At 51.8% G+C, this 21653-nt stretch overlaps 10 protein-coding genes across 10 annotated transcripts; 5 read left to right on the forward strand and 5 right to left on the reverse strand.

The window, feature by feature from the left end:
* Positions 1–8: 8 nt before the first annotated feature.
* Positions 9–1650, forward strand: J4E87_000335 (uncharacterized protein; the record flags this gene model as incomplete). Its single annotated transcript, XM_049371993.1, has 4 exons — positions 9–119; positions 172–225; positions 278–305; positions 359–1650. The coding sequence occupies 4 exons, from the start codon at positions 9–11 to the stop codon at positions 1648–1650; spliced, it is 1485 nt and encodes a 494-aa protein (XP_049238127.1).
* Positions 1651–1693: 43 nt separating this feature from the next.
* Positions 1694–2591, reverse strand: J4E87_000336 (uncharacterized protein; the record flags this gene model as incomplete). The annotated part of the gene is made up of 2 exons (XM_049371994.1): positions 1694–2305; positions 2358–2591. The coding sequence occupies 2 exons, from the start codon at positions 2589–2591 to the stop codon at positions 1694–1696; spliced, it is 846 nt and encodes a 281-aa protein (XP_049238128.1).
* A 340-nt stretch (positions 2592–2931) lies between these two features.
* On the forward strand, positions 2932–4080 carry J4E87_000337 (uncharacterized protein; the record flags this gene model as incomplete). Its single annotated transcript, XM_049371995.1, has 1 exon — positions 2932–4080. One exon carries the CDS (start codon positions 2932–2934, stop codon positions 4078–4080), a length of 1149 nt encoding a protein of 382 aa, XP_049238129.1.
* Positions 4081–4546: 466 nt separating this feature from the next.
* On the forward strand, positions 4547–5995 carry J4E87_000338 (uncharacterized protein; the record flags this gene model as incomplete). Its single annotated transcript, XM_049371996.1, has 4 exons — positions 4547–4634; positions 4683–5386; positions 5438–5543; positions 5607–5995. 4 exons carry the CDS (start codon positions 4547–4549, stop codon positions 5993–5995), a joined length of 1287 nt encoding a protein of 428 aa, XP_049238130.1.
* A 2660-nt stretch (positions 5996–8655) lies between these two features.
* On the forward strand, positions 8656–10076 carry J4E87_000339 (uncharacterized protein; the record flags this gene model as incomplete). Its single annotated transcript, XM_049371997.1, has 2 exons — positions 8656–9559; positions 9619–10076. The coding sequence occupies 2 exons, from the start codon at positions 8656–8658 to the stop codon at positions 10074–10076; spliced, it is 1362 nt and encodes a 453-aa protein (XP_049238131.1).
* Positions 10077–13563: 3487 nt separating this feature from the next.
* On the forward strand, positions 13564–14571 carry J4E87_000340 (uncharacterized protein; the record flags this gene model as incomplete). The annotated part of the gene is made up of 1 exon (XM_049371998.1): positions 13564–14571. The coding sequence occupies one exon, from the start codon at positions 13564–13566 to the stop codon at positions 14569–14571; it is 1008 nt and encodes a 335-aa protein (XP_049238132.1).
* Positions 14572–14833: 262 nt separating this feature from the next.
* J4E87_000341 (uncharacterized protein) lies at positions 14834–15343 on the reverse strand (the record flags this gene model as incomplete). Its single annotated transcript, XM_049371999.1, has 2 exons — positions 14834–15130; positions 15335–15343. 2 exons carry the CDS (start codon positions 15341–15343, stop codon positions 14834–14836), a joined length of 306 nt encoding a protein of 101 aa, XP_049238133.1.
* A 1253-nt stretch (positions 15344–16596) lies between these two features.
* Positions 16597–17611, reverse strand: J4E87_000342 (uncharacterized protein; the record flags this gene model as incomplete). Its single annotated transcript, XM_049372000.1, has 3 exons — positions 16597–16701; positions 16739–17502; positions 17605–17611. The coding sequence occupies 3 exons, from the start codon at positions 17609–17611 to the stop codon at positions 16597–16599; spliced, it is 876 nt and encodes a 291-aa protein (XP_049238134.1).
* A 695-nt stretch (positions 17612–18306) lies between these two features.
* On the reverse strand, positions 18307–19456 carry J4E87_000343 (uncharacterized protein; the record flags this gene model as incomplete). Its single annotated transcript, XM_049372001.1, has 3 exons — positions 18307–19142; positions 19200–19359; positions 19409–19456. The coding sequence occupies 3 exons, from the start codon at positions 19454–19456 to the stop codon at positions 18307–18309; spliced, it is 1044 nt and encodes a 347-aa protein (XP_049238135.1).
* A 1517-nt stretch (positions 19457–20973) lies between these two features.
* On the reverse strand, positions 20974–21467 carry J4E87_000344 (uncharacterized protein; the record flags this gene model as incomplete). The annotated part of the gene is made up of 2 exons (XM_049372002.1): positions 20974–21345; positions 21453–21467. The coding sequence occupies 2 exons, from the start codon at positions 21465–21467 to the stop codon at positions 20974–20976; spliced, it is 387 nt and encodes a 128-aa protein (XP_049238136.1).
* Between the last annotated feature and the right edge of the window lie 186 nt (positions 21468–21653).

Below are 21653 nucleotides of genomic sequence, written 5' to 3' on the forward strand. Positions count from 1 at the left end.
CCGACACCATGTCGCATCCAACCCCGGATGATAAGACCTTTGATGGCTCAGTTCACGAGAAGGATACCCAAATTGGCGCTAGCGAAGAGATTCATATTGATCCAGTCGCTGAGAAGAAGGTACAAGCAATGCACGCAACACTGGGTATCACGTGCTAACTAAGATCAACAGCTCATTCGCAAACTGGACCTCATTTTATCTCCGATGATGGTATTGGTGTTTCTGGTATGCATACAAACTCTCATCCACTACAACGAGCCTAACAAGTGTGCTTCAGGTGGCCTACCTCGACCGGTCCAACATCGGTACACACATCTCGCAATAATAATTTACAAGGTCATTTGCTGATAGCGCTCAGGAAATGCTGCCATCGCAGGCATGAACGAGGATCTGGGACTCACCGGCAACCGTCTCAACGTTGCCGTAACGCTCTTCTACGTCACCTATATCGCCTTCGAGGTTCCAGCCTCTATATTGTTGAAGAAGCTGCGACCATCCCGCCTAATCCCAACATTCATCATCGGCTGGAGCGCTGTCATTATCGGGGCTGCTTTCATCGAGAACTACGCCTCTCTCATCGCTACCCGCCTGCTCCTCGGTGCCTTCGAATCCGGCCTGTTTCCATGCTTGACTTTGTACCTGAGTATGTACTACAAGCCTCTGGAGCAAGCGCGGAGGGTGTCGTATCTCTTTGTTGCATCTGCACTAAGCGGTGCATTCGGCGGGCTACTGGCGTACGGTCTCACAAATCTCCATGGCGCAAAAGGACTAGCTGGTTGGCGCTGGCTATTTTTGGTGGAGGGTCTCATCTCCATCATCGTCGGTGTTGCTACCATCTTCCTACTACCTGACAATTTCGAGACCGCGTGGTGGTTGAACGAAGACGAAAAGGCTCTGCTTCGCGCCCGACACGAGAACGAACGATTGTACCAGGGCAAGTCGATGACAACAGATGCCTTGGACAAGTCGGAAGTAAAGCTTGCTTTCCGCGATCCCAAAGTATGGCTCAGCTCTGCTTGCCAATTCTGCGCCAATACCTGCTCCTTCGGCTTCTCGACATTTCTCCCCGTCATCATTCGTGGATTTGGATACTCTAGCATTCGCACTCAGCTCCTCACCGTACCCGTGTACATCTGGGCCTCGGTAGTATATCTTTTCGTCGCTTTCTGCTCGGATTACTTCAACCGTCGAGCGTTCTTCATGGTCCCTTTGGCGTTAGTTACCTCAATTGGTTATGCCATGATGCTGGGTGTCTCCATGTCCTCGACTGGGGTGCTGTACTTTGCGACCTTTGTCACTGCTACTGGCATCTACTGTGTCGTGGGGTTGAACGTTACCTGGGTGATCAACAGCAATGCGGGATACTTCAAGCGCGCCACCGCCATAGGACTGCAACAAACGATCGGTAACTCGGCGGGTATCATGGCCGGCCAGATCTACCGTATTACGAATGACGATGGTCGTTATGTGATTGGTCACGCGGTCTCCATCACAACGATCACAATCGCGGCATGTGGCTACGCTCTCATGTACTTCACTTTGCGCGGCATTAATAAGAAGAGAGAGGTAATGTCTATCGAGGAACGAATCCGACAGATCGACTCAGGTAAACTTGGCGATCGCCATCCCGACTTCCGGTATACATTGTAGATACACAACCACAAAATAACGAATGCATTTCCCCATTACTAGGCTATGCAGAGGACCCAGGCTTCAGTCCCTTGAACGTTCTGGTGATATTGGTTATCGCGTCTTCAACTGGCAAGCGCTCCATAGAGCTTGCGCCATAGAAACCATGTACGCCCTTCGTTCGACTGATCACATACTCCGCATCCTCTGGCTTTGCGATAGGGCCGCCGTGACATAAGATGATGACGTCTTCCTTGATACCTGTTGCAGTATCGCGTATCTCCTGGATCAACTTAACGCAATCATCTAAGCTCTTCCCACTGCTCGCCCCGATACTTCCGCTCGTCGTAAGTCCCATATGAGCGACCAAGATATCGGCGCCTGCATTGGCCATCTTTTTCGCCTCTTCCACATTGAACACATACGGCGTCGTTAGGAGGTCCATTTCTCGCGCCATCTTCATGACTTCCACTTCGGCGTCGTAAGACATTCCCGTCTCTTCAAGATTCTGCCGAAAAGATCCGTCGATCAATCCAACAGTCGGAAAGTTTTGGATGCCGGCGAAGCCAAGGTCTTTGAGTTGCTTCAAGAAGCGAGACATGTCACGGAACGGGTCGGTAGCGCATACTCCTGCTAGTACCGGCGTGGATTTGACTATGGGAAGAACTTCGCCTGCCTGAGATTGTTAGCCGCTAACTGGGAGCACCTGTTTGTTGCATCTAGCATACCATTTCCAGAACCACATCATTAGCGTTTCCATATGGCATCAAACCAGCCAGCGACCCGCGGCCTGCCATTCGGTATCTTCCGCTGTTGTATATGATGATGAGGTCACCGCCACCGGCTTCGATAAATTTCGCGCTCAGTCCGATGCCAGCGCCCGCGCCAACAATGATCTTGCCATTGTCGATCTGCGAGCGGAGATTTTGTAATATGCTTTTACGATCGCTTGGGGGTGACATGTTTGCGAACTAAGCGTACTTCAGCTCTTGATTGGAGTGGAGATGAGGTGTCTGGTATCAAAAGATATAATCGGAAGTCTCGATGCTATAGCGATGATGCTAGGTCGCGCTTTTGAAGTATGCACGATGACGTAATGCAGGCGCGGGGGGGCATTACACGGGCATGCGCATCTACGACCCACTCGATACTTATACATCAACCTTGAATTCTTTATCAGATGATTATATCATTATGTTTTCTCACCCACGCGTCGTACTTCTTGGTACTTGCGACACAAAGTTGGAGGAGCTTCTTTTCCTCCGCAAAGAAATAGAACAAAACAATGTCGACGTGACGTTGATGGATGTGGGTAGAAAGCGTATAAGGCACAGTTCCATCAGCATCAGTCAAGACCAACTGCTGAAGGATCAAGGTGGCGTAGAAGATGTGAGTGAGTTACCTCGAGGCGAAGTCATCAAGACGATGGCTGCTCGCGCTACCAAGGCAGTCAAGAAATTGTTCGAAGAAGGAAAGATACACGCTGTCATCAACGCAGGAGGCTCGGGTGGCACATCCCTAGCGGCAGAAGTGATGAGAACCGCACTTCCCATCGGCTTCCCCAAACTTATCGTTTCTACCGTCGCAAGCGGTGACACTGGACCCATCGTGGGAGAAACGGATATCACTTTGATGTACAGCGTAGTGGACGTCGCTGGTCTCAACCAGGTACTCCGAAATGTACTCAGTAATGCTGGAGCCGCCATCGCGGGAATGGCTCGAGCTTACGCGGCTCGTCAACAAGATTCCGTTCAATCCAAGAAGAAGCGTGTTGGTATCACCATGTTCGGTGTTACTACTCCAGCCGTCGACTCAATACGCACACATCTGGAGGCGAATTACGATATCGAAACGTACGTCTTCCATGCTACCGGCCACGGCGGAAAAGCAATGGAGCGACTTATCAAAGAAGGAGGCCTTGATGCAGTGCTGGATCTCACCACTACCGAAATATGCGACCACATCACCGGCGGTGTGATGAGCGCGGGCGAGCATCGTCTCGAGGCTGCTGCAGAAGCTGGAATACCATATATCGTCTCCGTAGGCGCGACTGACATGACAAACTTTGGCCCCATGAACACGGTACCGGAACGATACAAGGACCGCAAACTTTACGAGCACAACCCTGTCGTCACCCTGATGAGGACATCCGTAGACGAAGCGACTCAAGTCGGCGATTTCATTGCGGCGAAGTTGGAAACTCATGCAAAGAACCCTGAGGTGATTCAGATATGGCTTCCAAAGGGCGGTATCAGCATGATTGCGGTCCCTGATGGGCCGTTTCAAGACGAAAAGGCGGATGCGGCGCTCTTCGATGCGATAAGAAGAGGGCTCCAGGATAGTAAGGTCGAGATAATCGAGGACGAGCGCGCAATCAACGATCAGAACTTCGCGCGCGACATCGCGGAAGCTCTGATCGCGAAGATGGGTATCGGTCGGAAGGCGAATTGATGCGATGCAGTATGACTTGGAGGTGCACAGAAAGAGATTGTTCAACCAACTCCATGCGCCTGGTTAGCTACACGGACATACTCAAGCATGAAAGATGATATGTTGTGGCTGCTCTTGGCCCCGTAACCAGGGCGCACCTATATATATTGTAGGGCTGTGCTGTTTCCAACGTCCATCGCAAGGCAGCTTTACGCCCGTATACACGTCTCATACGATGCTCTGCCCCTGAATGGCTATGCGAGATGAGCAACAAGGCTATGTGGGTTCAGGCGTTCTGCGCTAGCTAGCCGATGAACCGTGACTGGACGCATAGCACAGCGGCTGGATTGACAATACTAGCGCTGATCCTGTGCCACTTGACAAACCTCACCAACTGCTTTTCCTGTCTTGTTGCTTTTTGAAGTACTGGCTTCTCTACTGTCAACTTCTATTTCGCAGCGTAACTACACTCTTTTCGTCTTTCATCATGTTCACACGCGCTAGCGTCCTGTCACTCAGTTTGTCATGCATCATCAGCTCTACCGCCGCGCTAGACTTGGATGTTCAGAACCAGGGTAACAGCGGTCGTCCCCACTTGCGTAACTAAAGCTTAACATCGATAGACTCCATCAAGAGTGCTGCAAAGACGCTTGCTAACGGTCTCGTCACCTTCTACAATGAGAGCGTGTCCGAATCTGGAATCCCAGGCATTTTCCCCGATCCCTACTACTGGTGGGAAGCCGGTCTCGTCTTCAACGCGCTCATCGACTATTCCTACCTAACCGGCGATAGCCAGTATGATGCCATCGTTTCTGATGGCATCCAAGCGCAGCTTGGTGAGGATTATGCCTTTATGCCAGCGAATCAAACTGGACAAATTACGAACGAGGATCAAACCACCTGGGCTCTAGCAGCCCTGACCGCGGCCGAAACTGGCTTCTCACCACCAGAGAACAGATCGTGGGCTGAGTACGCTGCCGAGGTATTCGATGTGCAGGTGCTAAGATGGGACGAAGAAACCTGTGGAGGAGGTATTCGTTATACAATCTTCACGTTCCAGTCTGGATACGACTACAAATCCAATGCTGCCACTGGCGATTTCTTCCTCCTGGCTGCCCGCCTAGCCAAGCTTACCGGCAACGGAACTTACTCTGAATGGGCGGATAAATCGTATACCTGGGCCAAGGACCGGGGGTTGATCAGCGATGATTATGATGTTTACGACGGTACTTCTGCCGACTTAGATAACTGCGAGGATGCCAATCGCGTGCAGTGGTCATACATTCACTCGGTATATACAGAGGGCTCTGCTATCATGCAGAATATTGTGAGTATCTCTCATTGTTTGACCCAGTTTCATACTAATAGCCACCGGCAGACCAACGGCGAACAGAAATGGACCGATGCCGTACAAGGCTTCGTGAACTCTTCCAATATCTTCTTCGAAGACGATATCCTCACAGAGATAGCCTGCGAACGCAACGGTAAGTGCAGCATCGATATGCGTTCTTTCAAAGGTATCACCGCACGCTCGTATGCCCGTGCAGTTATCGCTGCCCCTTCCCTCGCAGAGCCGCTCACCAAGAAGCTCGAAGCGTCCGCCAAAGCCGCCGCCGGTATATGCGAAGAAGTTTCGGAAGACGTCAAGTGCTCGCACTCATGGGATCATGCGGATAGTTTGGAAACTGCTAGCGACGGCAATTTAGGTGAGGTGTTCAGTGCGCTGGCTATAGTGCAGAGCTTGCTGTTCTCCAAGGCCAAACCTCTCGCTTCGAATGGGACGGAAGCTGAAGCTGGTGACAACGCGACGCAGAGTGGGGATGCGTCGGGTACATCTGGAGCGGAAGTGCCCAAGGAAACGGGTGCGGCGGGGACAATCGCTGCAAGTGTCACGGCCGTTTTGGCTGTGGCTTTTGCTGCGGCGTTGAGTTGTTAGGCGTCACTCGTGTCGGTTTGTTCATCTCTCCATGCCTAAGACAAATGAATATCGTATTCGTGGTAACCAACCATATATTCATCACGTGAAGGCGAGATACCGACACCCTGGATGATCATGAAGCTACACGACTTCCTAATCACGAGACGTCAACGACATCAACCTCTACGCTAAATATCCGCCACTGATGAATGGTTCTCTTCTCTTTCAAGCTTACAGACATCTCTATGCGACGGCCATCGGCACGTGTGTACATCATCCTATCCGAACTCATCTGCCAACGCCTTTCTTGCAATAAATCCCAAGCCGTCTGCATATCATACTCAGCACTGATTCCTGAAGGGACGTAGACGGTCGCTAGATTGAGGCTCATTTCGAGGTGAACAATGAAAGCTACATCTGGGTGAGTATGCCGACAAGAATAGGCCAAGGATATTACATGGATCGGTGGGTCGTTCCAAAGGCGAGTGTAGGTTCGAGAATCTGCTTGCCAATTGGTCCCATCCCTCTTTTTGGGTTCTCGTCCACCGAGCTGTGGATAGTCGTCACCATACCATCCTTCTACATGGACCAGGCAGAGTCCCACAGCTGATATCCTCGTCTTCTCGTCAATTAAGTAAGACCTGTTATATAGACTTGGCCCAGCAGGGTTTTGCTGAATGTATGGAACTATGGTAATTTGCTGGAAATCTGTGCTTGCAAGTGCATCGCGGCTGCTTACAAGCACAGTCCTTGAATAGGTCGAGTGTAGAGGAATCGATCGCCGTACCACATGGCGTGGAAAGATGGGGTACATGGTCCATTCCTTGGGAGAGAGCAAGATGCCAACCATATGAGAACTCTTGTTTGTTCGCAGCGAACAACTGAGAAGGCCGATCAACAGCCTCTCAGCTATTCGAGCTCCTGTGGCAACGTGCATTGAGACAAGCGGCAGGCGAATAGTGATACCCAGATTGTCAAGAGTCAATAGTGGTCCTGGAACAGGCGCCAGTTCCAGAGCCACGCAATTCTTAAATTCGAACGGCGACTTCGCCAGCACTAAACCAGTGATTCTCGGCGGATTGTGTTGTGGAGCTGTTCCGTCCGCAGACGATATTGCTCCCTCGGTGTCTAGGCCCCATGCTAGAATGGAATCATCGTTGTTCAGTTTCCTAATAATCTCTTCCTGCAGACGCACAAACGCTTTCTCGCCTTCGCCGTAAAGCAAGGGCATATTGATACCGAACATCCCCATAAGGCAGTACGCCTCGTCCTCTTTCCGGGTTGTTTTGCGGTATGATGCCCATGACATCTTCTTCGCTATACAAAAGCTGTCAAGTCTGTTTCCCAATTGGCCCAAACGGTCTCTTTTGATTTCACTCAGAACCGTTGAGTCGATCCGCGTGATTTGCCCTATCAACTCTGATAAGTTACTGCGACGTCCAAACTCCGTCCAATTCCGGTCGTAGAAGATCACTTCCGCGGGTGCGATTAGCTCTTGCAAAGTCCAGCCGCGGGTAAACCATCGGCTTCCTGGAAGGTCTCCTTCGAATCCGATTGCCGAAACGTCCACTAGGAAAGCGTAACATATGCAAGAACGCGAATACCAATTGAACATGGAGTTGATAGCCTCTGATAGTTCCGCGCTTGATGTCTTGTCAATGCAGCACGTGTCCACCCATGCATATTGTAGCCCGTCGTGTAACGCTTGTTCGCAGGTATGTTTGATCTTCAGGTATCCAGCTTTCTTTGCTGTTGAAGGTTGGTACAGAGGCAAGTCGGAAAACGACACCTCTTCGCGGCCCCACGTGTGAGATAAGATGGCGTAGTCCGGGATGTCGGCGCCGAAGTATTCCTCGAGCTCGAGAGTTTTGCAGTTTATGAGACGCATAGCTGAGGTACATATGTGGCGCGTGTTATTTGCATGTGGTGATTGAAGAAGAGTTGGGTGGACGGTACGGTAGGAAAGACATCAGGCCGAGACTTCCCCGCTCTGACGCCTGTCAGGCTGAATAAGACGATCACATGCTCCATACTTGCGCATGTATTCATCTGTGAAGTGACCGTAAGCAAGCGACTGGAACTGCCGCAATTTATCCATCAATGTCGGATAGGTACTCTACGCTGCAGTCAGTCGTGACGTGTTCACTTATTCGTCCCAATTGGGTATAGCGTCGTCATTTGCTTATGTCACCCAGGAACGATGGTCTAGGAACACTACGAGTAGGGGAGTTCAAGCACATTTCATGCGGCATTAGAGCGATAGGATCCATGTAAGATGCCTACGATGAAATGTACAGAGACCAAGAGTTGGCCAAATCGCGATGATACGGGCGACATTGGCTGTTTCCGTGGTGAAGGTGAAAGATGTATGTGATCTTGTCTGTCGTCATGGACTTGTTGCAAAGCCAGACTTTGGCTGTTACCATGATGAGAGAGCTACAGTCACTGCGAATAGACACGGCCGCAATGATGGAAGCTATTGTAGTTATCATAGCCACGGTCTTGGTGTGTGTATTGCGCCCTTCACCCTGTAAAGACAATAGCGACTTTCGTATTGTCGCAACCTACGATAGTCAGTAGCACATTTCACAGTTCCCAGTCAGCATATAAAGTCTACCTCCTGCTCTTGACCGTCCATCTTTCTCATAACGATAAACAAACTCTCAAAATAAACCGATATGTCGTCTACTTTCCTCTTCTTTGCGCTGGTCGCAGTCATGTTCTTCGCTCTCCAGGTCGCAACTTCGTTCGGCCTTCAGGATTTCCTCCCAGCCGCGCTGGAGGATGGGGCTGGTCCCCATCTATCTTCTGGGGCATGGCTCTTCGCCGGCTGCTGTGTCCTTCGGTCCTCGCCACCCGCCTGCCGTGCCCTCTCTTCCTCTGTCCGGACTCTCGCCGCGCTGGTTCGTGAGCTTGCTGTCCTCTCTCGCGATACGACGATAGCGGCCCTGAAAGCTCAAGTGCTGGCATTTGAGCAGAATTCGGGTGCCGCTTACGTCCCCCCTCCCGGTAAGCAGTCGCTGGTCGACTGTGAGGCCACCATCGAAACGCTCCGGCGCCAGATCAACAAGTTGACTGGCAATGTCGCCATGTATGAGCGACACTACAACGTCACCGCCGTTGACGCCGACCGCCTCACCTCCCACCGGACCATCGCCAAGCTGAAGCTGGAGCTTCAGTCAAAGTGCGACGAGATTTCCCGGCTGAAAGATGCCATTATCCACAGGCGCAACGACACAACGGTGTCGACCCTTCTCTGCGAGCGGAACCGGCTGGAGGTGGCCCTTGAGGCCAAGAGGAAGAGGTTGAACGAGCTGGAGCCGATCGCTCTTCAGCACGGCCGCGATATGTACCAGCACGACGCCCAGGTCGCCATATTCAACGCCCTCAAGGAGTATATCCACCGGATGGTGGAGACGGGAGGTCTTCAGATGACCGTTGTGGTGTTGTTCCTTGGGGCTCTTGCGGGCAATGCTGGCATTGACCTTGCGGAGCTCGGTATCGACGGAACCCAGTTCCAGACTTACTTGGGCTACGCCATGGCGGTCTGTGATGGCCTCCCCTGTCCTCTCCTTCCACAAGGTATGTTCTCCTAACATGTCCTCTACTGATTTGAAGACCATTTATTAATCATTGTCTAGGTGGCTTGCGCCTTCATGGCATTCGGTATCCGCTGTCTGGTCTGCGCGTCTTTGGCAACAGGGTTGTCGAGGCTGGTCCCAGTGTCATCGTCGCTTCCACTCCAGCCATCGTGGCCGCTGCCTCTTCGGTACCCCCCGTCGGCTACAACACCTTCAGTGCCCCTCCTGCCATCATGCAGAACGCACGGAATACCTCCTGCGCGACTCAGCATGTCGCCTCTGCCGCCCCTCCATTTGTGTTTGCCGGCTTCACAGCCCCCTCCAAGTCTCCTCCGGCAATGCCATGTCCGGCGAAGACCTCCGCGCCTGCTCTGCCGGATCCCGTTCCCGTGGCGCCCTCCCAGCCCGCCACGAATGAGACGAGACAGATGAGCTTCCAGCCAAGCAAGAGGCCGGGTACTTTTGGCGTAGGTGGCGGCGGGATTGGAAAGACGAGTTCGGCTCCGAGGAGGTCTTGAGCGCGTCGGGTTTGGGGGTTGAAGCAGAAGCGTGCTTATGCGCTGGTGGACGTGTCGGTCGTACGTATTTCGGGTGATGGGCGTGGTTCGATACTTTCAATAGAACCTGTTCAGATGGGCCAAATATCTCCTATGTGTCTAAAGTGACCCAATAAGCAGACTTTCTTACTTTGAGCAACCATTTCTCGTGTGTTGTCTTGATTCAGACCTGGGACTGCTCGGCGATGCGAGGCGTTGCTGTTGGGCCCAAGTTGGCGCAGGTGGTCAGAAAGCCAAGGGCGGAATGTCGCGTCATCTTCGCGTCGCGGGACCATGGGAAGGAGACGCGACGCCAAGAAGCTTTGACAAAGATTTTGCCACCCCACCTAATGCCTCGCACCTTGTCGCGAGCTAGATGCCATCTCTACCACGTTATCACTTCTGCGCATTCCAGGTACATCATTCGGGTATCCTTAGATTCCTTCTCTTTCAATAGCCAGACCGGATGCAATACGGCCGCCCAACGTGTGACTGATCGAGTGCGCCTCCATTGGGCAGATACACGAAGGCTTAGCATCCATCTGCAGCTCAACTATGTGCAAGGGCCACGCAACCTCGAGCTACCCTGGGCGTTGTCACTGCATAGATGCTGGCACTGGACAACACTGAATGTAGGCGATTGGATTGACCTGTACCTCCTGGTGCAGCAGTTACGGTAATCTTCTAGAACCTTCTTTACTAATGGATCCAGTCAACATTGTGGAGTTTCGGAGACGTGGACATATGTTTTACCTCCCATTCCGCAGCTGTTTCGCGACATGTTGCAGGAGACTTTGGTTTCCTGACATCTGATCATGGTCTCTTCTCGAAATCGCCATAGAAGCCATGGTATTAGGAGAAATGATTGTCTTTCGCGTGTCGTAGTCGCTTTCCCACCTGTGAGAAAGCGATTCCAGGGAGACGGACAAACCTTTCCAGCTCACTTCCTGTTATACGTCGCCAAATACCTTTCTTGACCACCACTTCGCAGCTTGGCACACATTCAACTATTTTCCACACGAGCGATGTCAGAGCCGCCACTCCCTGGAAAACCAGAACCTACGTTTGAAGGTTTACCTCCTGAGATCTGGACGCAGATTTGCCACTCACGGGCGTCGTACGCAGACGGGGAGAGCTTCATCCTTGACCCCATAAGCCTTTCTAATCTCCGTCTCGCTAGTCGAATCATCCATTCGAAGACCCAAGACGCATTCCTACAGCGTCATCTCTCTTCATCCAAGTTCAGCCTGATGCCATGGAGTCTGGCCATTCTGAAGGACCTATCTGAAAACGAGCATCTGTGCACATACGTGGAAGAGTTGGAGTTCGGCCCGGAGCTATTAAACACGAATCTGGATGTGGACCTTCGATATATCAAAGAGCCGTGGGAAGAGCCGTCTATGGGATGTCCACACCCTCAGAGCTACATACACATGGATTCTGCCCGACCTGTATGGCCCATGGTCAAGCTTCCGGAGCCGCTTTGGAAAGGCCTTACTAGAAGAGGTTCAGGATCAGCTTTAGTGGTTCGTTGGAATGACCGAGGTGGCTATACCCGCTGGCTTCAAAAGTACGAAGGCACACTCAAAAGACTGGTCGAGCACCAGAACCGCTTTAGCACAGCGGCCAAATACGTTCGAGATGCCATCGGAAAGCTTACGAACTTGAAGAGTATCAAGATCAATCCCCGTCCTATAGGGGCATATTACGAAGAACGATTCGCCAAACCCATACTACGGAGTAGAGGTACCATGTCGCTCTATCGCGCAGTCGGGGCACACGCCATCGAAGTGACTACCGATTTGGCCCCATCTGGTTCGAGAACTCTATTGGAGTTTAGCCTCGATGGCCTTCTCTTCATGGAGTATTACGCCGAGGTCATCATGCTGGAGAATCTCTCGAGAATACTGAGCACGGTTGACTTGGACAAGCTCACAGTCGACCTGACAATCACTGCGGCGAACCTTCCATCGAACGGCAGGATTTATGATCCTGGTCATCAAAGCTGGAGAGCTATAGCTCCTCGGATACGAAGTCTAACCTTCGATTGCGCAATGAGTGATATTGATGGCAGCGAGGTTCCTGCCTTGCTAACATGGATATCGGAGATGATTATCTATGCTACTGCAGTCGAGCACTTCTATGGACGCAGCTGTGACTTTGAGTACCGGATGTTGCGGACTGTCTTTGTGCAGTCTTCCTGGACCAGTCTTCGAACGTTACATCTCTTCCGGTCTCGCAGTCACGGGCGCAATTTGCTTCGGATGCTTCTCCGTCATCGCTCAACATTGGAAGATGTGAGCTTTTCGCATGTCACAGTCACAGGTACGAGCATAGCAGCATGGAGAGACGTATTCGTGGCAATGAAAGACATGCATCGGCTCGGGCGTGTCACGCTTGAACAGCTCGAAATACAAGGCGATCTCGATATGTCTAGCAATGCGCCATACTCATGGGCTCTTAAGCCACTCACGTCTGATCGGCTGAAGGCCAAAGGGTACGAGAAGGTTCGCTCGATGCTAGACTTCGTGACGCAGCGCATATTACTTCTTTCGGGTCGAGAGATCACGTTCTGGCAAGTCCATTTCGAGGTTCCTCCATAGGAAATCTTGTGGCACCAACTTCATGAGATTGCGAACTTAGCCGCTTCTACGGATTCCAGAAGCGAAAAAATACGTTACGAAGCTGCGATTTGAGTTACTTGTTTGGAAGCGCTAGCGGCGCACACTGGGCGAACTCAGGTAGTAAAAGAGGGTCTGACTGTAGCTCCAGTCATGACCTAGGTAATTGTAATTCTCCTGGAATCAAGCCACCCATTCAGAGTCAAATGATGTCGCTAAATGGGTCTTCTGGTACTATAGCAACATGCGATATCGACGAAGTGCGTCTGAGTAGAACAACGAGTGCGCGTACATGCGAAGTTTCGGATGCACAGCATGCAGCACGAGCCTACCCCTGGTTCTATGCCATGATGACATTGTTACATCACTCGACTCCTCACTCTGACCAATTCAAAACACCAACTCGGTGGAGAAGAGTAAGCATGCCAATGAGGTACTAGACAGTATAACGCAGGTTTTCGCCGTGCCCGCGTATGCGATTCCTCCAGTATACAGGGCTGACGAAGCTGGTACCTACAATTCGGCAATGCAGCATTATCATACGCTCTACTCATGGTGGGTCTACCATTGGCGTGGTAATACTCGAGCTTCTACTGGCATCTCCAGAGATAGGTTACAGGTAGCGACGCCGCGAACCCTGGTACCACATACGGGGCCACCGTGCTAAATTGCACCTCATTAGCAAAAAACACGGGTCTATAAAGGCACACGACTTTATTTGAACCCCCGAAAAGTCTTCTTCATTAGCGGTTCTAATAGCTTCAACAAGATCACAATATTCATGATACAAAACTTCCCGACCAGAAACCCAACATCTGGTATCAGCATACATATATTAATCGCTTGCCATGTCTTCAAGCGCTTCAATCAACTCAGTTGATTCTCTCGAAGAACTCTATGGCACCAACACAGCTACCGTCTCGCATGTTGTTGAAACGCCCATGGAAGAGGTCCGACGCTTCTTCCTGGGCAAAAGCCATACCAAGATATTGCAGTATGGCCTTGGTATGGAGATGCCTGGCGCACCACCACTAGCGGCGCATACCATCGTTGTCACCATGGATTGCGAAATGCACGAGATAGAGCCACGAGTGCTGACAGAATATGGGCTCAATACATTTTCGCGGAAAGAGATGGCGCCAGTTCTCGAGAATCCCGGTATACATGGAGAAAACGTCTTACAGAACATCTACTATTACCACATTCGTATACGCGAGAATGCACACCTTATCAACTGGAGGTTCGTCCGAGGAAACCCCGAAAGAAACCACTTCGGCTCAACGCGCTTTGCCACGAAGGAAGACGCAAAAGAGTTCCTGGTCGAAACACTCGCGTGGCCTGTCGATGATGACAACGAGGATGGTCCTAAATGCCCAGTCATATTCCTCGGCCACTCAGTCAAGAACGACCTTCGGATGCTGCAAGAAGAGCTTGGTATCGACCCCAAATTCGACAGCAACGTTGTCGCTATTATCGATACCCAGAAGATTGCGAATGAGCAGGGTATTCGTGGAAAGGGCCAGAAAAAGGGCCAGCAAATCGCACTAAAAACTTTGATCCCACACTTTGGCGTGGAGTTTCGCGATGGTCACACAGCCAGTAACGATGCGGCATATACCATCATCAGTGCCGTACAGATGGTCTTGAAGAATTCGCTGCCGACCGACCCAGCCCGCTCGCTGCAGGACGTTGTGAACGATGTCTCTGAGGATAGTAAAGGGACTGTTGTGGCATTTGGGGTGCCTAGATGGTGCACTGAATGTAAGGTTGCCAGCCATCTTGTTCAGCCAGGATGCAGGAAAAAGTTCGTTAAGATAGAAAGAGGGATGAGGAGTAAGTCTTACAAGCAGCCATGATCGCGCTGCTTGCACACGTCCTATGATCCTTAGTTTACCGATGGGGTGTTGGTGGAGGCCTGGTGGGCTGACGGGCATTAACCTCCCTATTTCTTCAAGATGTCGCTTAGTAGTCACTTCAGTTCAACAAGCTGTATTATTTGTATCGCAGTGTATAGTATTGGCACCTCATTTTATCTCGAAGACCACCGCATTCACATCGTACCCTTCCGACCAGCCGCGCTATCGCTCAACCTCCAATCCCATACCATTATCATCCGATCTAACAGCATCTCCCCTTCTTCCCAGCGCCGTTCCAATAAGTCGTCGTCACATAGTCTCCTTGGTCGTTGCGCTTCTTCTCTTTAGGCCAGCAGCACGCCATGCAGACGAGGATGAAGAAGAGAAGCGCAACTGTGGCTGCGAGGCCGATCATGATGGCTTTGCCGTGAACGCCGAAGTAGACATACTCGTTGGGATTGGTGGAAGTGGCGCTTTCTGCGGGTGAAGCGGAGGTTGCGACAATAGAGGTAGCGAGTGTTGTGGTTGCCATGATTGGGTTGGGTTGGATTGCTGTGGTCTTTGGTGTTAGTCGTCATGGCTATGGACTGAAAACGAGGAAGCACTCACTTACAAAGTTTTTGAGCTAATGCGTGTCAACTGTTTGGTGTTTTTGAGGCTAGCTGAGCGTTTGGGTGTATGGGTTTGAGCTGTCAGTACGCCCAGAGCTACAGCGTGCTTTTATCCGTAGACTCAGAGGCTTTTGCGCACGGTATCCTCTTACGATTTCCATTTCGACATGGTCAAAGGTCTCCCCAATATTCTGTCTCAACGTACACAACATACAGAGCTCGCTTATTGAAACTCACTGTTTACACAACTTCTCGTGGGAAGCAACAATCTTTTGGGATAACATGCGGCTCTCTTTCCAAACAAGTCACTTTGTACATGTATATCAGTACATAGCCACGAAGAGGCCGGTCCCAGCGCTTTCTAATCTCCCAACGAGCTGAGAGAATGCCCGATAGGGCTGAACGACCGACCCGTCAATACTTACACTAACGGAAACCTGCATGGAATGTTGATGGAAGCTTCACGTATCGGAGAGAGAGACGGTGAGACTGTAGGCTCAGTGAGGAGTATTGGAAGTGCCCTGTAGATTGCTGGATTGCTCGATACCTCCCCCCCACGCTTTTCCGAGCAAGCCAACTATGTAAACGCGTTTCTCGATCCTATGCCGGACTTTATTGCGTTCTTTTCACGCTGAGCTGTAAAGATTCTGCCTTGCGACAACATTGACATTGTTTCACGATCCAATAAGGCGGCTGTCACCCACGGATCGTTACACTAACGTGGCACTGCAACAGGGATGCATGTTCGTACACCGCGCCGGTGAGTTGAATCTTCCCCAGCGCTACAGTCAAGATCCTTACTGGCCATATCCTTGTCTATACATGCGTTTAAATTAGAGAGTATGACAAGAAACCCAACAAAACCTTACGACTTGAGGTCAAATGCCCGATTGGATTGTGGGGAAGTAAACTTGCCATGCAATCTTGCTTTTCATTACTAATTCCCTATAATCGTACACCATCTGCTTGAAAACTTCCAGTCTAGCTCAAGCGCCAAATGATCAGAAGTTCGTAGAAACCCCAGGCCGATCGCCTCTATGCATATTCAAATCCTCCATCTCCGCGACGCCATCCGGTACGTTTCCTTGAATTCTTGCATCAAGCTGCGGCGGAAGTAGAGGTTCATTGTGCAACTCAGCCGCTCCATGACCCGCACCATGAAAGCTATCAGTACCAAGCTCACTCATTGGACTCAGGGTCCCCGCACCATGCAGTTCAGCCGAGCGTGTAGAGCGTAGAGGTGCATTCGTGCCAAGTTCGCTGACGGGACTTTTCACTCCCTCGCTACGGAGATCAGTGCTGCTCATTCTGATAGTCGGACCGCCGGAAGGCGAATTTGCATGCCAGCCTTGCATTGTTGAAATTTGAGAGATGGGCGATGTGGGTGATGATAGGCTAGTCACGGCGTGTGAACTCAGCTCAGGGTATCGAGACTCCATGTTGCTTCCATGACGATGCGGTTCAGGTAGCTGTGCTGAACTATAGTATCGCGCGTTTTCGCTGCCTTCACTATGCATCTCTGGGGGTCTGAAGTAGCCTGTTTGAGGACGTGGCACTGATATATCCTCGCTGTGTAGCTCGGCTTTCGAGCGTTGGCGCATCGGTACACCGGCTCCCATCTCCGAGTATCGACCGAAGCTCGAATCATCCTGGATATTTGGCAATTTAGGCTTCGGGCTGGTGTTGCGAGAGGGCTCCCATATATCTGCTGGAGACGCCAGTGAAGATTGGCGTTTGCGACGGCGCATAAAGAGGAATATGAGGCCGATGATGAGCGCAATACCTACAGTACCGCCTGCTGCTGTACCAGCGATAGCGGTGGTACTGAGTGTAGGCGCAGCAGCGGCAGTGGCGGTAGATTGAGGTGCGGCTTTCGAGGTTGCAGTGATAGTGACATGCGAGTGGACAGTCACGCCATTTTGCCCCTTCGACGTAGATTCCGCGAGACCAGTGTCGTTCGGGAGCGGCGCTGGCCCAACTGATGTCGTTCCCCCTTCTGTTGTGGAGCTCGATGGCGTTGGAGACGCTGACAGTGATGGCTGGGAAGATGCGTCTGCCAATTGTCCTGTGTCTGTAGAAGTAGCGACCGATGTTACTGGGACTCCAGTGATGGTACTATCCGTAGAATCAATGGGTGCATCTCCTCCCGATTTTGTTGACGCGTGTGGATCACTGGTAGATGATAGCACAGTTACAGTAATTTTCGCAGTACTACTCGATGTTGTGTCCTTGAGCAAGTCCTTGTAGTTGAAATAGTCTTCGCTAGATATGAATCTGACGTTTTTATCCTCGCACGCTGCGAAGAATAGATTCACATAGTCTGCGGTCTCTTATTAGTATGTCTGGATCAAGTGTGTCGCGCACATTCGAGACTTACCTTGTCGGTCCGTCAAGCTTGGACATGCACCGAGAATACACGGACCAAACATGTTGAAGTGTATGGGGATAACGTCTGGAAGGCTACAAAAGCCAGCGAGGTTATCGGCGCAATTGCCATCGAGAAACTTGCCCTCGCCGACGAGACATTGCCTCTGGCACCAGTGTCAGTGACATAGTTTACCAGAATAGCTGCATGGCCAGTACAAGCAACTTACAGTACAGTCAGGAAGCGGTAGTGGTGGCTTCGGAGGCACACAGAATTGATCACGCGCTTGCGCCGCGACGATGCTGATCAGCAAGAATAGCACGTAAAGTATCATGTCGAACGTAAGCGTTGATGGCTAGATCGAGTCGAAGAAGAAGAAGCCCATCAAGAGCAGAAGAGATTCAGCCTTACTCGCTTTTAAGTGCAAACGCCCGCGATTGCTCTCTCACCTCTGACCTTCTCCACTGCCCAATCAGAGCACATGCCCTACCTCAACTCACACAAAACACCAACATAAACAATCTCAACGGCACTTGGCAAACGGCTAGCCACATAAAAGCCGCACTTGAGATTGTTCTGTACTACCGGTTCGCATGCACCGCCTAGCTCCGTGCGACTTTATCAACGGAGATAAGCCTAAACCAAGCTCGTCGCCCAACGGGCATCCGCAGGAACTGCTACACGAGTCCGCAGGGATATATTCCGAAGCATCTCACCGGTAGGAACAGGGAGATATCAATGAAACCAAAACACGCAATCTCAAAATGCACCTCCCCGGTTGTGGCGTGGCTCCAGATCCCCATTTCTCTCCCACTCATCCCGCTGCATTCGTTCAAACTGTGCCCGCGATTCCCTGTCTTGCCGAATGTCGATGGAGTCATCGCCGTAGCTAGGCCGGCGTGCACTGTACTCACTCGCCGAGTCATCTTGCGTGTTGCGCTGGCCCTGCATGACTTGACTGCCGCGAAGCTGGTTGTTGGGTAGCTCGAATTGGCCGTCATTGTATGGCTTATGACCGGGGTACCGGACGAACGTCGACATGGCGCAGTCTTCGTCGGCTGTACCGTACTCGGGGATTGGGCTCTTAGGGGTTGTAGGGCTGAGGGGGAAGGCAGTCGTGCTCCGCGGCGAGCCGACGAGTGTCGCGTCGTTGTAGGTGGATGCGGTACCGTGCCTGGATGCTGCGGCGTCGGAGCCTGCGCTGCCGGTTCCCTGGAGATCTGAGAAGTCGCGGATTGATGAGTCGCCCCTCAAGGTATGGATCCTGTTGCTGAAGCCGTCAGGGTTCATAGCATCAAGCATCTGAGCGTTTTCGACGCGCAGCTTCTTGGCCTCCCTCTTTTTCTTCCACCAGAGCCACAGCAATCCGAAAACCATACAGAGGACGAGAAGGACTCCGATGACAATGCCCACGATGGATTGGGGATTGAGCTTGACGCCGGCAGAATCAGGTGCAGGATTCTTGGGGTCACTCGTCGTCGAGTCGGGCGTTGTGGAAGGGAAGGTGACTGGAAGGTAGGGCTCCCATCGTTTCGGTATGTCGATAAGCTCCTTGTCTACCTTCTTGCAGTGGTAGTAGAGACTGTCGAGAAACTCTGCAGCGAAGTCAGTGGTGAGCGACGTAATTTTATGCTTTACGTAATAAGACTTACCTTCTCTGCCAATGTCACCATAGCAAGCGTCGAGAACGCACTGCTGGCTGAATTCCGTGTTATGTTCGAGCGAATTGCTGGCCTTGCATATGCAGTCGAGGTCGCCCATGAGACACAACGACTCACCCTGTGGCTTTGTCGTCATGCACTTCTGTGGAATCTGGTCGATGTTAGTGAGCGCGCAGAAGTGCGGGTTTGATACCGCATACTCCACAGATGGGTATCTGTCCATCGGCTGGCCCCGTCGGTGTAGGCATTACGGTGGTTGTGGAATTGGTGATTGTAGTGGTGAGTCGCGTCGTGGTAGTCTTCGAGGACGCCGCGGAAATGGTTGCGCTTGTAGCCTGAGTCAGTGTACTCGGTTGAGTAGACGTACTAGGTTGAGAGCTCGTGGTGGTGGTGGACTGCGCAGTGGTAAAAGTGGAGACTGGGATATGCGGATTGTACTGAGCCCAGGCTCCAGTGAGATCGATCAAGGTCTTACCAATACAGCCTGAAGAGTACTGCTTGAGAAAGACTAGCCAGTTATGGGTTAGCTCTCTCACTCATTTTCTAATTCCTTTGCTTGGGGCGGGGGCACGGTACGCACGCCTTCTTTTGTCGTCACCGACCAATTCCCTCAATATGCAATCGGCGGAGAAGTACTGGTTGCGACCAAATTCTTGTGTCTTGTCACAGACGCATCCAAAATATCCAAGAGTGTCCCCGCTGTGGCTCTCGCAGTACAGCCATTTGTGCTCGTTGTTCGGATTGTCCGGCTGGTCTGGGTACATGGTCCCTTCTGCTTCTTCCTGGCACTTCTTGGATATCTGAGCTAGTTAGCTGATCTGCAGAAAACAACAGGGTCAAATTCCACATACTTCATATACAGGCGGTACATATCCAGGCAGGTCCATAGTGGGAGATGCTGGCGATGGTATATCGGAAGCGGAAACGGCATCAGGAGCAGGAGGAGTGTACCCTGAGGGGTTGTTGTTGTCCGCCATGTCTCAACTCTGCAGCCGTGAAGCACTCAAGATGTGAAGAAAGATGTGATGAGAGATGTTTGTTGATTCACAACTTCCACGCCTTCCAACGTCCTCGTCTAGCCCCCTCAGTACGGTGAGTGAACGCCGGTCAGGCGATCCGATGTCGGTGACCGAGCTGTCGTCAGAAACTTATCTATATACCCGTAGCGGCGATGCTTCACAGCCTTTCTAGAGTAAGTCCAGGGAATCGTGCGCTTATAGTTGAGAAACTAAGGGCCGAAGGTGAGTGTACATCGGTGCTTGCGTGGCAGCAATCAATTGCATTTCGCTCGACTCCAAGAGTGCGCATTGGCGCATTGGGGTGAATGATGGCACCTCGGACTTTACTTGCGTGGCACGCAAACACGACGTTCGTTCAAGTCGCCGCACTCGGCGTGCTGGCAAACAGTCCTCGAACGCAAATACCTGTACAATCAGCCAATAACCATAACCGTGGGCGTTCGAGACAGGAACAAGTACGAACGGGATTCCGAGAAAGAAATCGTCGAATTAGGTAAGATGATAGCTGGCAGCACTCCCTGATATGCCTCCAAATCGACAATCAGTCATGTCCAAAGAGACCCCAGTGAGAAAAAAAGAAACCTTGGTCTATAGCTTGTACGCGGAATCTTCGTCTTCTCGATCCGTCTTCGCATGGTATACGCATCTCAGGCGGCCAAAAAGCCAAATTGCTCCATCTGGTATGCCACCTCTTGCGCGTCCCATCTCCATCATTCCATCCAGCCTTGCTTGTCTCGACAACGCGTCTAGAACAAGCAGTCCAAGCAGCAACAGCACGCCAAACCAGCGCACAATCCCGCAAATAGACCGCCACCACCGCCATCAGCCCTCCTGTCGTCCTGGTAGTAGCCGCCTGGGGGCGGTGGACCCTGCTGGTACTGCATCTGCTGGCCGTTGTATCCTCCTTGGGGAGGTCCATATTGTCCTTGAGGAGGTCCGTACTGGCCCTGTGGCGGTCCGTAGGGGCCAGGCTGGCCTTGTTGGTAGGGGTTCGGGCTACCGCCGTAGTAGTCGGGTTGGGCACCGCCTTGGTTGTAGTATGAGGGCTGCATGCCGCCGGGGGCTGGGCCAGCATCTTGGTGCGCTGGTGGGGGATAGGCGGGTGGTGCGCCTTGGTCCTGAGAGAGGGTTAGCACGTGGTTGTGGTTGCGACTGGATTGGATAGGAGATGGGAATGTCGCGCGCATTGCGACAGGAGACGCTAGCGGATGCGAGGCAGACTTACGTATGGCTTAGACATGTTGATGGTTTGTGAGGATTACAGAGAGTGTGGTGTAAGTGTGATGGACTCCTCGGAAGGCAAAAAGACTGTTACGTCGTTTACTGGGCGGCAAGGCTGGGTAATCTCTTCCAGCTGTCGATCGAACTTTGTTGGGGGGTTGTGCCAGGTGTGAATGGCGATCCTCCGGGAAAAGTGTGAAGAAGG

The sequence above is a fragment of the Alternaria ethzedia genome (genome assembly GCF_023757985.1).
Source record: "Alternaria ethzedia strain BMP 0044 chromosome Unknown scaffold_1, whole genome shotgun sequence".
Classification (NCBI taxonomy): domain Eukaryota; kingdom Fungi; phylum Ascomycota; class Dothideomycetes; order Pleosporales; family Pleosporaceae; genus Alternaria; species Alternaria ethzedia.